This window comes from Hemitrygon akajei, chromosome 8, assembly GCF_048418815.1.
Source record: "Hemitrygon akajei chromosome 8, sHemAka1.3, whole genome shotgun sequence".
NCBI classification, from domain to species: domain Eukaryota; kingdom Metazoa; phylum Chordata; class Chondrichthyes; order Myliobatiformes; family Dasyatidae; genus Hemitrygon; species Hemitrygon akajei.
In genome coordinates this window covers 161,587,257-161,603,199 of record NC_133131.1, presented here as the reverse complement: position 1 = coordinate 161,603,199, position 15,943 = coordinate 161,587,257, and the positions used below count along the sequence as shown (strand labels likewise).

General features: G+C 38.8%; 1 protein-coding gene across 10 annotated transcripts in view; it reads right to left on the bottom strand.

The window, feature by feature from the left end:
- kmt2ca (lysine (K)-specific methyltransferase 2Ca) overlaps positions 1 to 15,943 on the bottom strand; it is a 469,037-nt gene that overhangs the window by 120,052 nt on the left and 333,042 nt on the right. For 8 of the 10 annotated variants that reach the window (XM_073054925.1, XM_073054927.1, XM_073054926.1 and 5 more), the window contains 5 exons: positions 14,502 to 14,618; positions 11,579 to 11,709; positions 7,178 to 7,373; positions 5,039 to 5,143; positions 4,623 to 4,670 (listed from right to left, as the gene is read on the bottom strand). In XM_073054925.1, the coding sequence (XP_072911026.1) occupies positions 4,623 to 4,670; positions 5,039 to 5,143; positions 7,178 to 7,373; positions 11,579 to 11,709; positions 14,502 to 14,618 (597 nt within the window). The remainder of the gene's footprint in view (positions 1 to 4,622; positions 4,671 to 5,038; positions 5,144 to 7,177; positions 7,374 to 11,578; positions 11,710 to 14,501; positions 14,619 to 15,943) is intronic. The other 2 variants (XM_073054931.1, XM_073054935.1) reach the window with 1 other exon arrangement.

Genomic DNA, 15,943 nt, shown 5'->3' with positions numbered 1-15,943 from the left:
CTCTGCAAAATGCCTTCAGTGATAAAGTCCACTCCTCTTCAGCTGCTTTATAAGTAACATTCCCTTCGTCAGAAAGGTCAGAAGTGATGCCATTCACTTACAACTGTGAATCCTCAAATGCTAAGCAATCCAGCAAGGCCTGCACTATGTTTAGGCACAGGCTCAAGTACCAGTTAGGTAACTACCCCAACCACTCCAAGAAATTCAATAGCATTCTCATTTGCAGATTTCAGATAACTAGTATCACAAGGGACTTAAATGGCTTAAATTTTAACTGGAACAGCCATATAAATGCTGTGAAATCAGGGCTAGATGTGCTGTAGCAAGCCTCTTGCCTCCTGACTTCCAAAGCTTTTTTATCTCCCTTAAGGCAAGTCAAGAGTTTGATGGAATATTCTCCATTTGCCTCTAAGTACAGTTGAAAATATTCAAGAGGCTGCTTATTCAACATTTAATGTTGAATACTATACACAGTACAGCCCTTTGGATTTGCATCCCATCCTCTACCAGCTGGGCTCACCATTTACAAAGCACACTTTATCTACTTGCCTAAATCACCATCTAAACTTGCAGCCTCTAATGCCCAGAAGGAGAAGGGAAACAGGTGCAAGTTCTTCTCCAAATCACACACCATTACACCGTAAACTTTCTTCAATGTTCCTGGGTCAAAGTCTTGAAAGTAGTTCAATAGCATTATGTGGGTTAGGAAGCACACATGACTTTACAGTTCCATTCCACACTTTTTTTAAGTTTCCCTCAAGCTCCATAATTTTTTATGGAGTTTGAGGAAAACATGAAACAAAAGGTAGAAAAATGGAGTTACCTAAAGTAATTACAACAGGAAATCTACCCAGTGAGCAATTTTTATTAAGTACAGGAGGTACCTAGCAAAGTGCCCACTGAATGATTATTTGTGGTCTTCTGCTGCTATAGTACATCCACTTCAAGGTACAGCATGTTGTTCATTTAGAGATGCTCTTCTGCACACTATTGTTGTAACATGAAGTTATTTGCGTTACTGTCAACTTCCTGTCAGCTTGAACCCAGTCTGGTCATTCTCCTCTGACCCCTCTCATTAACAAAGCATTTTGAGTTACTGTCAACTTCCTGTCAGCTTGAACCCAGTCTGGTCATTCTCCTCTGACCCCTCTCATTAACAAGGCATTTTCACCCACAGAACTGCCACAGACTGGATGTTACTCATTAATTCCACTATTCTCTGTAAACGCTAGAGACTGTTGTATGTGAATAACCCAGATCATCAGCAGCTTGAGAAACTCAAACCATATTATCTGGCACCAACAGGTCAAACTCACTTAGATCAAATTTTCCCCCATTCTGATATTTAATCTGAATCACAACTGAACTTCTTGACCATGTCTACATGCTTTAATGTATTGTATTGCTGCTGCATGATTGATCAGCTATTTGCATTAACGAGCAGGTATATATGTTTACCTAATAAAGTGGCCACTGAATGTGTCCCAGATACAGAGAGGCAAAGGATTTGGAAAAAGGTTGAAGTGAGGGGACTGAGGGAGAGAGGTATTACATGTAGCAATAAGACTGACTGGTGTGAACTGCTCAGTTTCTTGTTTACAATGTTAATATACTGTTAATTTTTCAAAGATCTTTGTCTCATTGTCCCCAGTCAATTTGAAATATACCATACCATGGATTTCAAGTATTTGGGCCATCGGTTAATCAGGGCAGCTGCTTATTTGGGAGAACCTTAAAGAAAAAAAATCAAATCAAGAAAATAGCCAGGGTTCCCTCTGTTTATTCGGCACACTATGTCACTTAATTTGGATGGAAGACTGTTGCCCAACGGTTTCTAACCAGCGTCAGGCACATGAACTTGTGTGGCCATTAGAACACTATACCATGCCTAGAGCAAATGGCTTTCAAATGGTGCCAGTTGCGTGTGTTTGTGTTCAAAAAACAGTGATTTTTGCCACTGGCAGTTGGCGAGAAATACAGTGCCTATAAAAAGTATTCATCCCCTTTGGAAGTTTTCATGTTATATTGTTTTGTAACATTGAATCACAGTGGATTTAGTTTAGTTATTTTTGACAGAGCAACAGAAAAAGACTCTTATGAAAACAGATTTCTATGAAGTGATCTAAATTAATTACAAATATAAACTGTAAAATTGATTGCATAAGTATTCACCCTCTTCATTTGACACACCAAATCGTCACTGGTGAAGCCAATTAGTTTTAGGAGTCACATAATTAGTTAAATTAAGATCTGTTTTTGGAGACCCGTGTGCAGTCAAGGTGTTTCAATTGATTATAGTGAAAATAACCCTGTATCTGTAAGGTCCAACTGCTTGTGAGTCAGTGTCCTGGCAAAAATTACACCATGAAGACAAAAGAACACTCCAAGCAACTCCACAAGAAGGTTTTGGAAAAGCACGAGATGGATATAAGAAAATTTCCAAGTCACTGAATATCCCTTGGAGGACAGTTAAGTCAATTATTAAGAAATTAAGAGTATATAGCACTCAAAAACTGAGTGACCGTGCAATAAGTGGACTAGCGAAGGAGGCCACCAAGAGACCTATGACAACACTGGAGGAGTCAGAAGCTTCAGTGGCTGAGATGGGAGAGACTGTGCATACAACTGATGCCTGGGTGCTCCACCAGTTGCAGCTTTATGGGAGAGTGGCAAAGAGAAAACCACTGTTGAAAAATAATCGCATGAAATTTCAGCTAGGGTTTGTCAGAAGGCACGTGGGAGACTCTGAAGTCAGCTGAAAGAAGGTTCTGTGGTCTGATGAAAGCAAAATTGAGCTTTCTGGCCATCAGACTAACTGCTATGTCTGGCATAAGCCAAACTCCACACATCATCAAAAACACACCACCCCTACTGTGAAGTATGGTGGTGGCTGTATTATTCTGTGGGGATGCTTCACTGCAGAAGGCCCTGGTAGTCTTGTGAAGATAGAGGGTGAAATGAATGCAGCAAAATGCAGGGAAACCCTGGAGGAAAACCTGATGCAGTCTGCAAGAAAACTGCAACTTGGGAGAAGATCTGTTTACTAGCAAAAAAAAACCCAAGCAAAAAGCCAAAGCTATACAGGAATAGCTTAAAAACAACAAAGTTAATGCCCTGGACAGGCCAAGCCAGAGTCCAGACCTCAATCCAATTGAGAATTTGTGGCTAGACTTGAAAAGGTCTGTTCACTCACAATCCCCATGCAATATGACAGCTTGAGCAGTTTTGTAAAGAAGAATGAGGACAAATTGCAGAGTCCAGCTATGCAAAGCTAGTGGAGATCTATCCACACAGACCCAAAGCTGTAATTGCAACCAAAGGTGCATCTACTAAATAATGACATGAAGGGGGCGAGTAATTATTCTATCAATTATATTGTGCTTAATAACTGTAACACATTTATACCAATTTGCAGAAATTATTTTCACTATGACACAAAAGAATCTTTTTCTGTTGATCAGTGTCAAAAAAGCCAAATTAAATCAACTGTGATTCAATGTTGTAAAACAATAAAACATGAAAACTTCTGGGAGGTGGGATGAATACTTTATATAGGCACTGTAAGCAGCAAGATAAACCAGAACAGATTTGCTCACTGCGGTTCCAAGCATTCAGATTTGGAGATGCCAGAAACAGCTGGGAGTGAAAGTGAAAAAAATTCACAGCAAGTTAGGACCTACAAAGAATTTGAAGGTTTGGACAATCATCTTGAATGTTACAATGAAAATGAAGATGAAGATTTGGAGGATGCAATCATTGACAGCACTGTATGAAAGCAGTCCATTATCTGCAGGAGGTGTTTGCACTGCTTTAATTAATTTACCGTCAGAAGAACACAACATGGATATGTTACTCTGTCGATAACGTTAGGAACTAATGCAGTTTTATAGGACTGCAATAGTATTGATAATATTCTAATTTGTTCTGTATTTCATTTAAATACATAACTTGTTACTCAGTTTGTCTTTTTTGATACCTTCCATGAAGCATATGCTAATTGGGGCAGCCACTTAATTGGTTGGTCCCAGTGTGTCCCAATTAACCGGAATTCACTCCATTTTCTTTAATCTTTCATACACATTAACTTCCCTCAGCTTTAGCTATAAGTGCATGTGTGGCATGCTGTTTTTATTCCAAGTCCCACTGCTAAATTTCAGTTTCATTTCCCTTATACTAAGAAACCATTTTCACAGTCTCAAAACTGAGCAGCAGTGAACCATCTGATTGGTCTATCAGAGTTCTCTTTGGGAGCTAGTTGACTTGATCAACATTTCTGATCTGGCTATTGTTCACAATTGCACTTAATAAAAAAAAACAGATATCTTACTTATGTAAGCCAAAAAGCAGTTTCTTTTCAACATCAGAGCTGCACATGAAGTTTATTATGTTTAAATCATCTCTGCACTTGAAGACATTACTATTCTACTGTCTAGTGCTGATGCAAAATGCAGTTTACTCTTCAAGCAAAACTAATGGCATGATAAAATTTGTTAGTGCAACAGAATGAACAGAAAATATCAAAGTTTTTCAAAATTGCACACACAGGCATGGACAGACATTGCATTGGATGAGACAAAAGCACCACACATGAGACTACTGCTATCCACCATTTAGTCTCTTACCAAATGGAGATGGTGAATTCTCGACCTGGAAAGTGCATAAATCAAGACCTACAGGACCCAAACCAGATAAATTGGATAAATAAGTGGGGAATTAAAAGAAAGCACAAATAAAACGCAAGCACAGTGTATGCAACTTAATAGCATGCTTCAGGCATTGGGCAGTTGAGCATTAAGGATAAACACTGATTGTTAATGTCTCAGATAACTCCATCAAAAAAGCAAGCAAAGCACACCACAGCAAAGTAGTACTGAAATAAAACGGGCACAAAAGATGATGTCAAATAACAGCTAGAAGAGACATTGGAAACCTAGGTAAAATGAGATGTTCAAACATCACAGGAATCCATTATTCTTCCATTGACTACACTGGAAATGCCTGGATTGCCTATAAGATCCAAAATAGCATCCAAACATACCTGACTCATCTCTTGCTTTTCCTAATTCATCAGATAGCATTCCAAGGATATCATCTTCTGTGGTGAGGACTTCCGACAGATCAGCTAGTGGATCATCACCGTTACCTGCAGAACAATCAATCAGATTTAAAAGAGTAGAATGATTATAATACAAGTAGTGTGTGGATCTGGAGAGAGCTGCTTGCTACGAGTTGCCAGGCTCTGGCACCATCTCGAGTAACCTCAAATTTTATCAAAAAGGTACAAAGTTGCTGAACAATTTGTATTTAAGTGGTGTATGTCATGGGCTGCAAATAGCACCCAACATTAACTACAGGAGTAAGTAGTGAATCACCTTACTAAAGCATTGCTTCCATGGTGTCCACTTCAGATTTCTACAGGACTCCTTCCAGTTGGATTACGTTACCTTAGATGGCTAATTGTTCTTGTGTTGGCTGCTCATTTCACCAACTTTTGCAACTGCTGTGTTTCTAATTGCCATCACAAAGTAGTCAAAAAAGGCAGCATTTTGAGTTATTTCAACAATGTGAGTTTCATGTAAATGACCAGGTCAAAATTAAACAGAAGGGTATGGCCGCCACCAGTGACATTATAAAGCAAACAGGAACCTTATAATAAAGAAAATGTTGGCCAAGGTTACAAACTGGGAACAGCCTTGTTCATGCTATATTAAGACTTCTTAAGTAATGTTTTCAGTAGGAGCTGCCCAATGTGATCAGAATCAGAATAAGGATCAGGTTTAATATGACCAGCATACATCGCGGAATTTGATATTGTGCGGCAGCTGTACATTGCAATACATAATAAAAAACTGTAAATTATAGTAAATATATACTAAAAAATTAAATAAAATAAATAGTGCAAAAAGAGAAGAAAGTAGCAATGTAGTGTTCATAAGTTCAATGTCCATTCAGAATTATGGTGGTATGTGCTTTTAGGCTTTTGTACTTCCTCCCTGATTGTAGCATGACTGTGATACATGACTGTTTACTGAACAAGATGGTTAAAGGAAACAAAAAGACCACTTGCACATTGAAATGACTCAAGTAACATTCTAGAAAGAGAAGCATGGGCAGTCCTGGGTGATGGTAGCTCATTATGATTAAATGTGACATCACATGGCATAAACCAGCATCACAAATTAATATGTGGTTAGGCATTTCTGGAAAGAAGAACTTCAAAATAATGAGAAAAAGTACAATTCAAGGACTATTAAAAAGCTGATAACAGAGAAGCAATGATAGAAAGACATTGACTACACCTGCCCATTGGTAAAAATATTATTAGATTATCTGAATGCAATTATAACTTCTTATGGGAATAATGGGGAAATATTTAATAAACTAGCAAGGAAAGAGGCTGACAGCTCCACAATATTCAAGAACGTGATGCTGACACAGCCATCCCCTGCACAATTGGAACTAACATAGAATTATGAGTCATATTGCCATGAATTATAGATAATCTGAATCCTGTGATTTTTAAATGCTGCATTCACTTTAGACCAAACCACAAGGGAAAGACATAAACACCGGAAGTAGAGAACAGATATCATTCCTGGTATCTGCAGATTTAGCTGAGGGATAAAGGAAAAAATTAATTAATCTTTTAGAATTCTACTTCAGGTTAATCACAACCATACAAGAAACCAAAAACTGGAAAAAACGAAGTTTATAGGTGATACATGATAGGCAGTATAGCATGCCTGTCTTAAAACTCCATCATTCAAATTCGATTCTGATCTCCAGTGTCATAAGGAATTTGAATGCTCTTCCTATAAAAGCATGGATTTTTCCTGCACTCAGCTTTCTTCCAGATGGGCAGGGAGTTAAATTGTCTACTGTAAATTCCCCTAGATGGTTGAAGTCATTAGAGATATAATTAAATGCTGCAATGTGTATATTATGGATTTCATTAGAATAAACCAAATGAATAATACAAGGAATGAATACAGGGAAACAGCAACTGCTTTTCCTATAATTATATTTGTATAATTCTGTAATAACATACCATCCAAGTGCAACAGTGTGAGGAAGACAGGTAAAGGTTATGTCCTGCACTATAATGACATACAGTGGACGACATTTCCCCTTTCCAATGGTAAGCATTAATACTTGCTACTGGTAGCGCCACACATACCTTGCCCTCCATGTTGTTTTGTAGCCATTTGTGCTGCAGCTGAACTCAACAGTGGATCAGAGGAAGGATTTAGGAAGTTTACATTCGCATTTGGTACTCTGTTTGGTAGTTGTGATGATTCTTCGTCAGACAGAGCATCCAAAATGGACTTACTCTGTCGACTTGTATGCAGCAAATGTTTTCCAAAAAAGGCTTCCTGAGAAAAGAATGCACAGAAAAAAAAAGATATTTAAATCATTGCACTTCAAAATTGGTTTTGCTGGTCCAGATTACTTAATGACTTGATTTTGATGAAGTGAAGTCAAACTTCTGTTTCTTTTTTTTAAGCTGCCGTAAGAAAGCAGCATCTGTCATCAAGGACCTCCGTAACTGAGGCCATGCTCTCTTCTCACTACTATCCATCGGGCAGGAGGCACAGAAGTCCTTAGCCTGATAGTTACCCTGCAACCATTAGGCTCCTAAAACCAGTGTGAATAACTCCGCTCACCACTACTCTGAACTGATTCCACAACCTACAGAGTCACTTTCAAGGACTCTACAACTCATATTCTCAATATTATTTTTATTCATTTGCACAATCTGTCTTCTTTTGCATATTAGTTGTCGTCATATGGTTTTTCATAAATTCTATTTTATTTCCTTATTTTCTGCAAATGCCTGCAAGAAAATGAAACTCATGGTAGAATATGGTAATATATATGTACTAAACATCACTTTGACTTTTAAGTTACACAATTACAAAAACCTAAATAGCTCACCAATAAGTTCTGACTGTCTCACCATAATCTTTCCTCTAGAAACCTACTAAGCATTTCATTTGGCCCTTCAATGCTTTCTCAAAGGATGAATGAACGAGACATTATGCTTCTTTTGCCACTGTTGCCTATATTCTGATAAGGAGTATAAAATCTTCTTGACACAGGAAATCTGATTAAATAATAATTGAGAATGCTCTGTTAGTGAGGTAGCATTCGAGGAGAGAGAATAAAAGTTGATTCTAGGTCCATTGAAGGTAATTATGGTGAAATTTTAATTCAAGCTCCCCCTCCATTGCCGGACCTGCAAAAACATTTCTAAAATCCTTCGGTTTCCATTTTGACACAATTTAGTTTTTAAGGGCCTAACCAAAGTAAAATTGCCACCTATTAATGACAACCTCTGTGGTGAAGCTATTGTTCACAGCTCATGCAGCTCTGACATTAAACAAATGACATTAACCTGAATTGAAAATGAAGAGTGGTTTTTCCCTTCCTCTCCAAATCCAGAAATCCTAACAAAATAAACCCGAAGTTCAATATAATTGATACAAATAACAGATCGAAACAAGACTTCAGTAAAGTCCTCTAGCTTCTGCCCCTTTCCTCCCCAGTCCTGGTTAGGTGTCCAAAATGACAACTCCTCTCCAAAGATGTTGCCTGTTACACTCAAATTTTGTGTGTATTACTTTAGTAAAAATAAGTGTGCAAAAAGATCTTGCAATAGAAACAGTCAAGCCTAAAGCACCATTGAAAATACTGAGAAAATAATAAAATGGAACATTTACAACTACTCAATGTTCAAAATGTAATTTTCACAAATTCTAGTTCAAGAAATATTTAGTCAGTGAAATAAAACAGAGACTGCTGCAGGTACTCGGAAGGCCATGCAACATTTATGGCAAAAGAAACAGAGCTAAGCTTTTGAGGTTGATGATCTTTCATCACAGGCCACTGACCTTAGCACAGTAATTTTGTTTCTCATTCTACAGATGCTGCCTGACCTGCAAAGCTTCCTCAGATTTTTCTGTATCTACTTCAGGTATCCAACAAATGCATTTTTGTTGCTTTTCTATTAATTTCCAAGATAAAACTATAAAACTAGTTTTGATAAAACTATAGAAAAGTATTCCAAATGCTTAGATTTTTTTGAGAAAACATTTAGAATGTATGATAATTTTACCACCTTTCAAGCCAGGCACTCTAAAAGGTATGCCGGTATATATTTAGTTACAAGGAATAACTCTGTAACACTGTAAATTAGACAGTAAACATGTAAGCTTAATTAGTGTGAATTCAAACCTAGATAGCGATAAATACACATTACTATTTTTGCCCATAAGATATAGCAGCAGAATTTGGCTATTTGGCCTAGACGTCAACTGGAATGTCTTTCGTGACGAGGATGTCTTCCAGTTCATGAAGGGGCCATGAGCTTCGTCTGGAAGTGTATCGAGGACATTGTCTCCCAAAAATTGGTCAGGGTCTATCCAAACCAGAAATCCTGGATCAGCAGCTCTGCATGAACACCACTAACTGCACAAGACAGAGCAAAGTCATCAAGGCAGCAAAATGACAATAAAGGGACAAGATCCCGACACAACTCTCCTCCAACAACACACACAGCTTATGGCAAGGTCTGCATACCATCGCAGACTACAAAGCTAAGTGCAATGGTGTCGCCAACATCGTTGCCTCTCTCCTAGATGAGCTAAATCTTTTTTATGCTCGGCTTATTGTCACCAACATGAGCCTCCAGGGAGAGCCATCGAAGAAACCTGCACCTTGGTCACCTCTGAGGCTGAAGTACGCAAGTGTTTCAAACCAGTGGAGAGTCACAAGGCTGCAGGACCGGACAGCATCCCAGGAGGGTTACTCAGGATGTGCTTTGAGAGGCTGGTCAAGTACTACATCTGCAGCATGCTACCACCCACACTAGACACCCTACAATTTGCCTGCCAACACAACCGATCAACAGATGACACAACAGCCACAGCTCTGCACACAAAGAAGAAGAATGGTTATGTGACAATGCTGTTCCTTAACTACAATTCAGCATTCCCCATAATTCCCTCCAGGTTTGACAAGAAGCTCAGAGACCTTGGCCTTCACCCTGCCTTGTGCAGCCAGATTCTGGACTTGCTGTCAGATTGCCGACAGGTGGTAAGAGTGGGCACCCTCGCCTTTGCCCCTCCGACCCTCAACACAGGTGCCCCTCAGGGCTGTGTCCTAAGCCCCCTCCTGGGATGTATAAACCGGCTGTGTGGTGAAAAATGCACAACACTGCCTCTTTCACCTCAGACAGCACAAGTCCCCAAATCCTAAGGATTTTCTACAGTGGCACAATTGAGAGCATTCTGACTGGCTGCATCACTGCCTGGTATGGGAAATGTACTTCCCTCAATCACAGGACTCTGCAGAGAGTGCTGTGGACAGCCCAGTGCATCTGTAGATGTGGATTTCACACTATTCACAACATTTACAAAGACAGGTGTATAAAAAGGGCCTGAAGGATCATTGGGGACACGAGTCACCCCAACCACAATCTGCTCCAGCTTCTATCATCTGTGAAACGGTGCCGCAGCATAAAAGCTAAGACCAACAGGCTCAGGGACAGCTTCTTCCACCAGGCTATCAGAATGATTAATTCATGCTGATACAATTGTATTTCTATGCTATACTGACTGTCATGTATACTTACTATTTATTACAAATGACTATAAATTGCACATTTCGATGGAGACATAACAAAGATTTTTACTCCTCATGTATGTGATGTGAGAAATAAAGTCAATTCAAGTCTGCTCCACCATTTTATCATGGCTGATCCATTTTTCCTCTCAGCCCTGATCTCATGCCGTCTCCCTGTATTCCTTCATACCCTGACCAATCAACAACGTATCAACCTCTGCCATAAATATACATAAAGATCACAGTTCAGTTGTCTGTGGCAAAGAATTCCAGATCCACCATTCTCTCCTTCAATTCACTTTACAACCCAAGTTCCTGCTCACAAACTTTCTCCACTCTTTCAACCATCTTTTATTTTTTTTCACTTTTTCTTTTAAATTTATCTGTGTGAAGCTCTTGCAAGACTGACAAGACTCATAAGAGCTTCATATAAGCAAGAGCTCAAAATGATATTTATAAATTTAAGTATCAATACACCCAAATGATGATATACACAGTAAAATCCCTGTGCTGCAGTCATATATTAAAGAATCAGAAACATGTAGTATGAACTCAGCCCTTTGGTCCAATTCAGCCATGACCAAGGTGCCTTCCAAATATTATCCCATTTGCTTGCATTCAATCCATATCCCTCTAAACGTTTTTATCCATGAACCTCTTCAAGTATCTTTTAAACACAGTAACTATACCAGCCTCTACCAAGTTGTCACAAGTAACACCTGAGAATGCCATGCACAATTATATTGTGCTTTGATTGGACACCATTCAAGGTAAAATAGCTTTTTCAGGGAAGCAGCAAAACTCATTTCTTCACTTTTCTTTTTGTCTGCAGCCAATGACATAAGAATAATGGCTGCATATAATATATTCATTCTCTGCAAGCAAACTATTTCAGAAATAACAATTTTGACTACAAAATATGAGTGATGGGTTAAGACACTTTGAATGAGCATACCTGCAGATAGGTTGGAAAAATTTCCTCCAATTTATTCTTCTTTTTCCTGTATCGCTTTTTCATTTTATCTACAATCTCAGGGACAGCAGATGCCACATCATCAAGCATCTCTGATTGCTGTTCAATCCAACCTATCAAAAACAATAAATGAATTCATTTAACTTCATCTAGGAAATGCAAAAACTACCCATAAGAATGCAAAGTTAAGAATTCAAGCATACCTATCTACAACTGCAAATGTATCACGTACTCGTGTAGATCTTAAGTGAAAATCCAAGTTAAAGGTTAAACTAGTGTATCTTGTAAATCCTCGGCTTAAGAACATCAGATATCAGAGCAGAAACAGGCCACAATTGCTCCGCAATTCCATCATGGCTGATTCATTATCTGTCTCAATCCCATTTTCCTGCATACTCTCTGTAATCTTTAATCCCCTGACTAATCAAGAACCTATCAACTTCCATTTTAAATATACTCAATAACTTGGTTTTCTTCCACAGCCATCCATGGTAATGAATTTCAAAGATTCACAACCTTCTAGCTAAAGAAATTCCTCCACATCTGTGTTCTAAATGGATGTCCCCCTATTCTGAGGCTGTGCCCTCTGGTCCTAGAGAAAGAAGAGATAGTAAGAGAATTGAAAGTGGGAGGGGGAGGGGGAGATCATAGATGCTGCCTGGCCTGCTGCATTCCACCAGCATTTTGTGTGTGTGTTGCTTCAACATCCACTAACTCTTCTTTGTTTCTCTTGCCTGTTACTTATTCAAAGAATTACAACAAATTTGTCAGGCAAGCCTTCCCCTCAAAGAAACCATGCTGACTTTGGCCTATTTTATCATGTGCCTCCAAGGACCCCGAAAGCTCAACCTTAACAATCAACTCCTACATCTTTGCAACCACTGAGATCAGGCTAACTGGCCTATAATTTCCTTTCTTCTGCCTCCCTCCCTTCTTGAATGCTGGAGTGATATTTGCAATTTTTTAAACCTCTAAAACTTTTCCAGAACCTAGTAATTCTTGATGGATTATTACTTATGCCTCCACAAGCTCTTCAGCCACCTTTTTCAGAACCATGGGGTGTATTCCATCTCGTCCAGGTGATCTTACCTTCAGACTTTCAAGTATCTCTTCCTTGAACAGCATCTGCATTCACTTCTACTTCCTGACATTCTCAAAATTCTGGCATACTACTAGTGCCTTGTTCAGTGAAGACTGACACAAAATACTTTTAAATGCATCCCCCATTACTACCTCTCTAGCTTTTCAATATTTACTTTCGCCTCTCTTTTATTCTTTGTATATTTGAAAAAACTTTGATATTTTTCTTTTATATTATTGGCTAGCTTATCTTCATGTTTCATCTTTTCTTTCCTTATGGCTTTTTAGTTGTCTTCTGTTGATTTTTAAAAGCTTCCTAATCCTCCAATTTCCTACTAATTTTTGCTATTTTATATGCCCTCCCTTTTCTTTTTATGCTGGCTTTGACTCCCTTTGTCAGCCACGGTTGCCTCATTCTCCCTTTAGAATACTTCATCTTTGGGATGCATCTACCCTGCGTTTTCCAAATTGCCTCCATAACCTCCGGTTATTGTTGTTCTGCCGTCATCCCTGCTAGTGTCTCCTTCCAGTCAACTTTGGTCAGCTCCTCCCTCATGCCTCTGTAATTCCCTTCATTCCACTGTAATATTGATACATCTAACTTTAGCTTTTCCCCTCCCAAATTGCAGGGTGAATTCTATCATATTATCATTACTGTCTCCTTTGGGTTCCTCTACCTTAAGCTCCCAAATCAATCTGGCTCATTACACAACACCCAGTCCAGAATTACCTTCCCCTAGTGGGCTCAACCACAAGCTACTCTAAAATGCCATCTCACAGGCAATTTACAAATTTCTTCTCTTAGGATCCAGCACCAATCTAATTTTCCATATCTACCTGCGTGTTGAAATCCCACGTTACTATTGTAACATTGCCCTTTTTACATGCCTTTTCTATCTCCTGTTGTAATTTGTATCCTACATCCTGTCTACTTTTCTAAGATGTACATACAACTCCCATCAGGGTTGTTTTACCCTTGCAATTTCCTCACTCTACCCACAAGAATTCTACATCTTCTGATCCTAAGTCACTTCTTCCTAAAGATTTGATTTCACTTTTTACCAGAGAACCACCCCACTCCCTCAGCCTTCCTGTCTGTCCTTTCAATACAATATGTATCCTTGGATGTTAAACTATGGCTGAGACTTGAAAGTACTTCTCTTTGGCAAATGAGAAAATTAAGCATCTGTACTGCAGAAGGTGAAACCATAACCTTCTGAAATAGTTCAGTCTATTGGAGTAGTGTAATAAAGTATTTGCGAAGCCTTATACACTCAGGTTGAGATCCTTCCTGATTGATGTCCACAACATTCGCAACTTCTAGCCTGAGAACTTCTGTTATTTTCAATTGTGAATTTAATATTTCAGTAATACTTGAGTGACATTGTAAACATATTGTTTGATTATGCATCATTTATTGTTTACATAATACATTGCTAGTTATATGTAAAAGTACGTGAATGGCAAATGTCATGACGTTACGTCATACACATGCATCTCACATGAAGTAAAAATGGAACTAAGATGTTATTCCCATCTCTGTGGTTTTATTTTGATTATATTTATGTTTTGGAATTAAACACTGGAAAGACAAATGGCTAAGCAGCATCTGTGGAGAGAAAACACTGGTGTGTTACAGTTCGATGAACTGAAAGATAGGATTTTGAGTATTCTATAGATATCACTGGAGCAGCATGCTACATATGGCATATGAACTAAAAGGTTACTTCTTTCCTTTTATGTATAGTTTCCTCAAAATATTTTTCTCTAAAAATTATTCCAAGATAATATTTGAGAGTACTTCTGAGCACAATTTATATCTTACCATCCTCTTTTCCAGTCATATCGGAGACTGAACCTGTGGAGTTCTTCCTGGATAATGAGCGCTTTGATTTACTCTGTCCTGTCCGACTCCTCTGGCGCACCATAAACCCACCTATTCCTGTCAGAACAAAACAGTAAACGAACATAGCTAAAATTAACCTGAACAAGTAATCAAGGTCATATTATAGATGGGAATTTTACCAAGCCATTTCTTTATGATAAAGCTCACCAGGGAGAGGGTTGGGAGGAGCTCTTAAGAATTTGTTGCAAATCTGACAAACTGAAACCAAGGCTGAGCATGCTAATGTTGGCGCTGGAAAGTGTGGCAACATTTGCGGGTTGCTCCAGCGCATTCTTAAATTGTATTGGTTGTTGTTAATGTAAATAATGTTCACTGCATGTTTCAATGTGATAAATAAATCTGGAGGGAATTTATGAGGACATTGCTGAAAGTCAAGGGACCAAGTTATGAAAGCAGTTGAGCAGGATTGGACTTTATTCACTGCAGTGCAGGAGACTGAGGGTGATCTCATACAGGTGAATAATATGAGGGGCAAAGGCCTGTTCCCTGCTGAATGATTCTATAACTAGTATGGTAACTGAAGTAGTAATTTTTCTTAATTTTAGACAAGGAAAGAAGAAATGAAATTTAGTTTTTTTACATCCTTCACAGTCAGAGATCATAGTCAAAGATTATCCTTTTACATACATGGACAAAAGAGGCGATAATCAATCTGATAGTTATGTATAAATTTTAAAATAACAAAAGCAAGTGCCTGCCAATGCAAAATTTCCTTAATCCTGATCTATGAAAATATAATCCACTGAACTGAAAAGCGTACAAACATAAAGCCCACTGGAAGTACTACACCCACCATTACTGAGCTTCCTAACCTTTTGCTTTTGCCAAGAAGGGAAGATGGCACTGGTAAAGCAGTGACGATTTGCTGGCAGCAAACAAACTATTAACTACTTTATTACTCACACTTTTTCTTGGAAATGATCACTGTAATTAATAGCCTGTAACTTCCATTTCGGAGTTGAGCTTTTGAACCGCCTGTATGACTTGGCATTTTTGCAGTGTGAACTGAAGTCTTGAAGGTGCAGGATGATTGTGGTGTGATGGGTATGGGCCCAAGAGAGGTGAATGACCCAATTTTAGGCCATTGCTGGAGTGGATTTAGAGGTGTGGCGAAGCAGAACTGAAGTGAGGCAGAGTCAAGGTGACAGGACCCAGGCCCGAGAGCGAGAAACAAGCCAATGTTTGACCAATTTAAGCTCCATGCTAGATTGAAAAGGTCAAGCTATCAGGGCCAGAGAAGAGAGACAGGCCAGTGTTCAGCCTATTGCTCAGTGAGGTTTACACATCTCTGCACTGAACTGAGGCTGTGGCCTGCATCTAACAAGCTCCATGCACATTTGCTCTTACCCCATCCTCCAGCA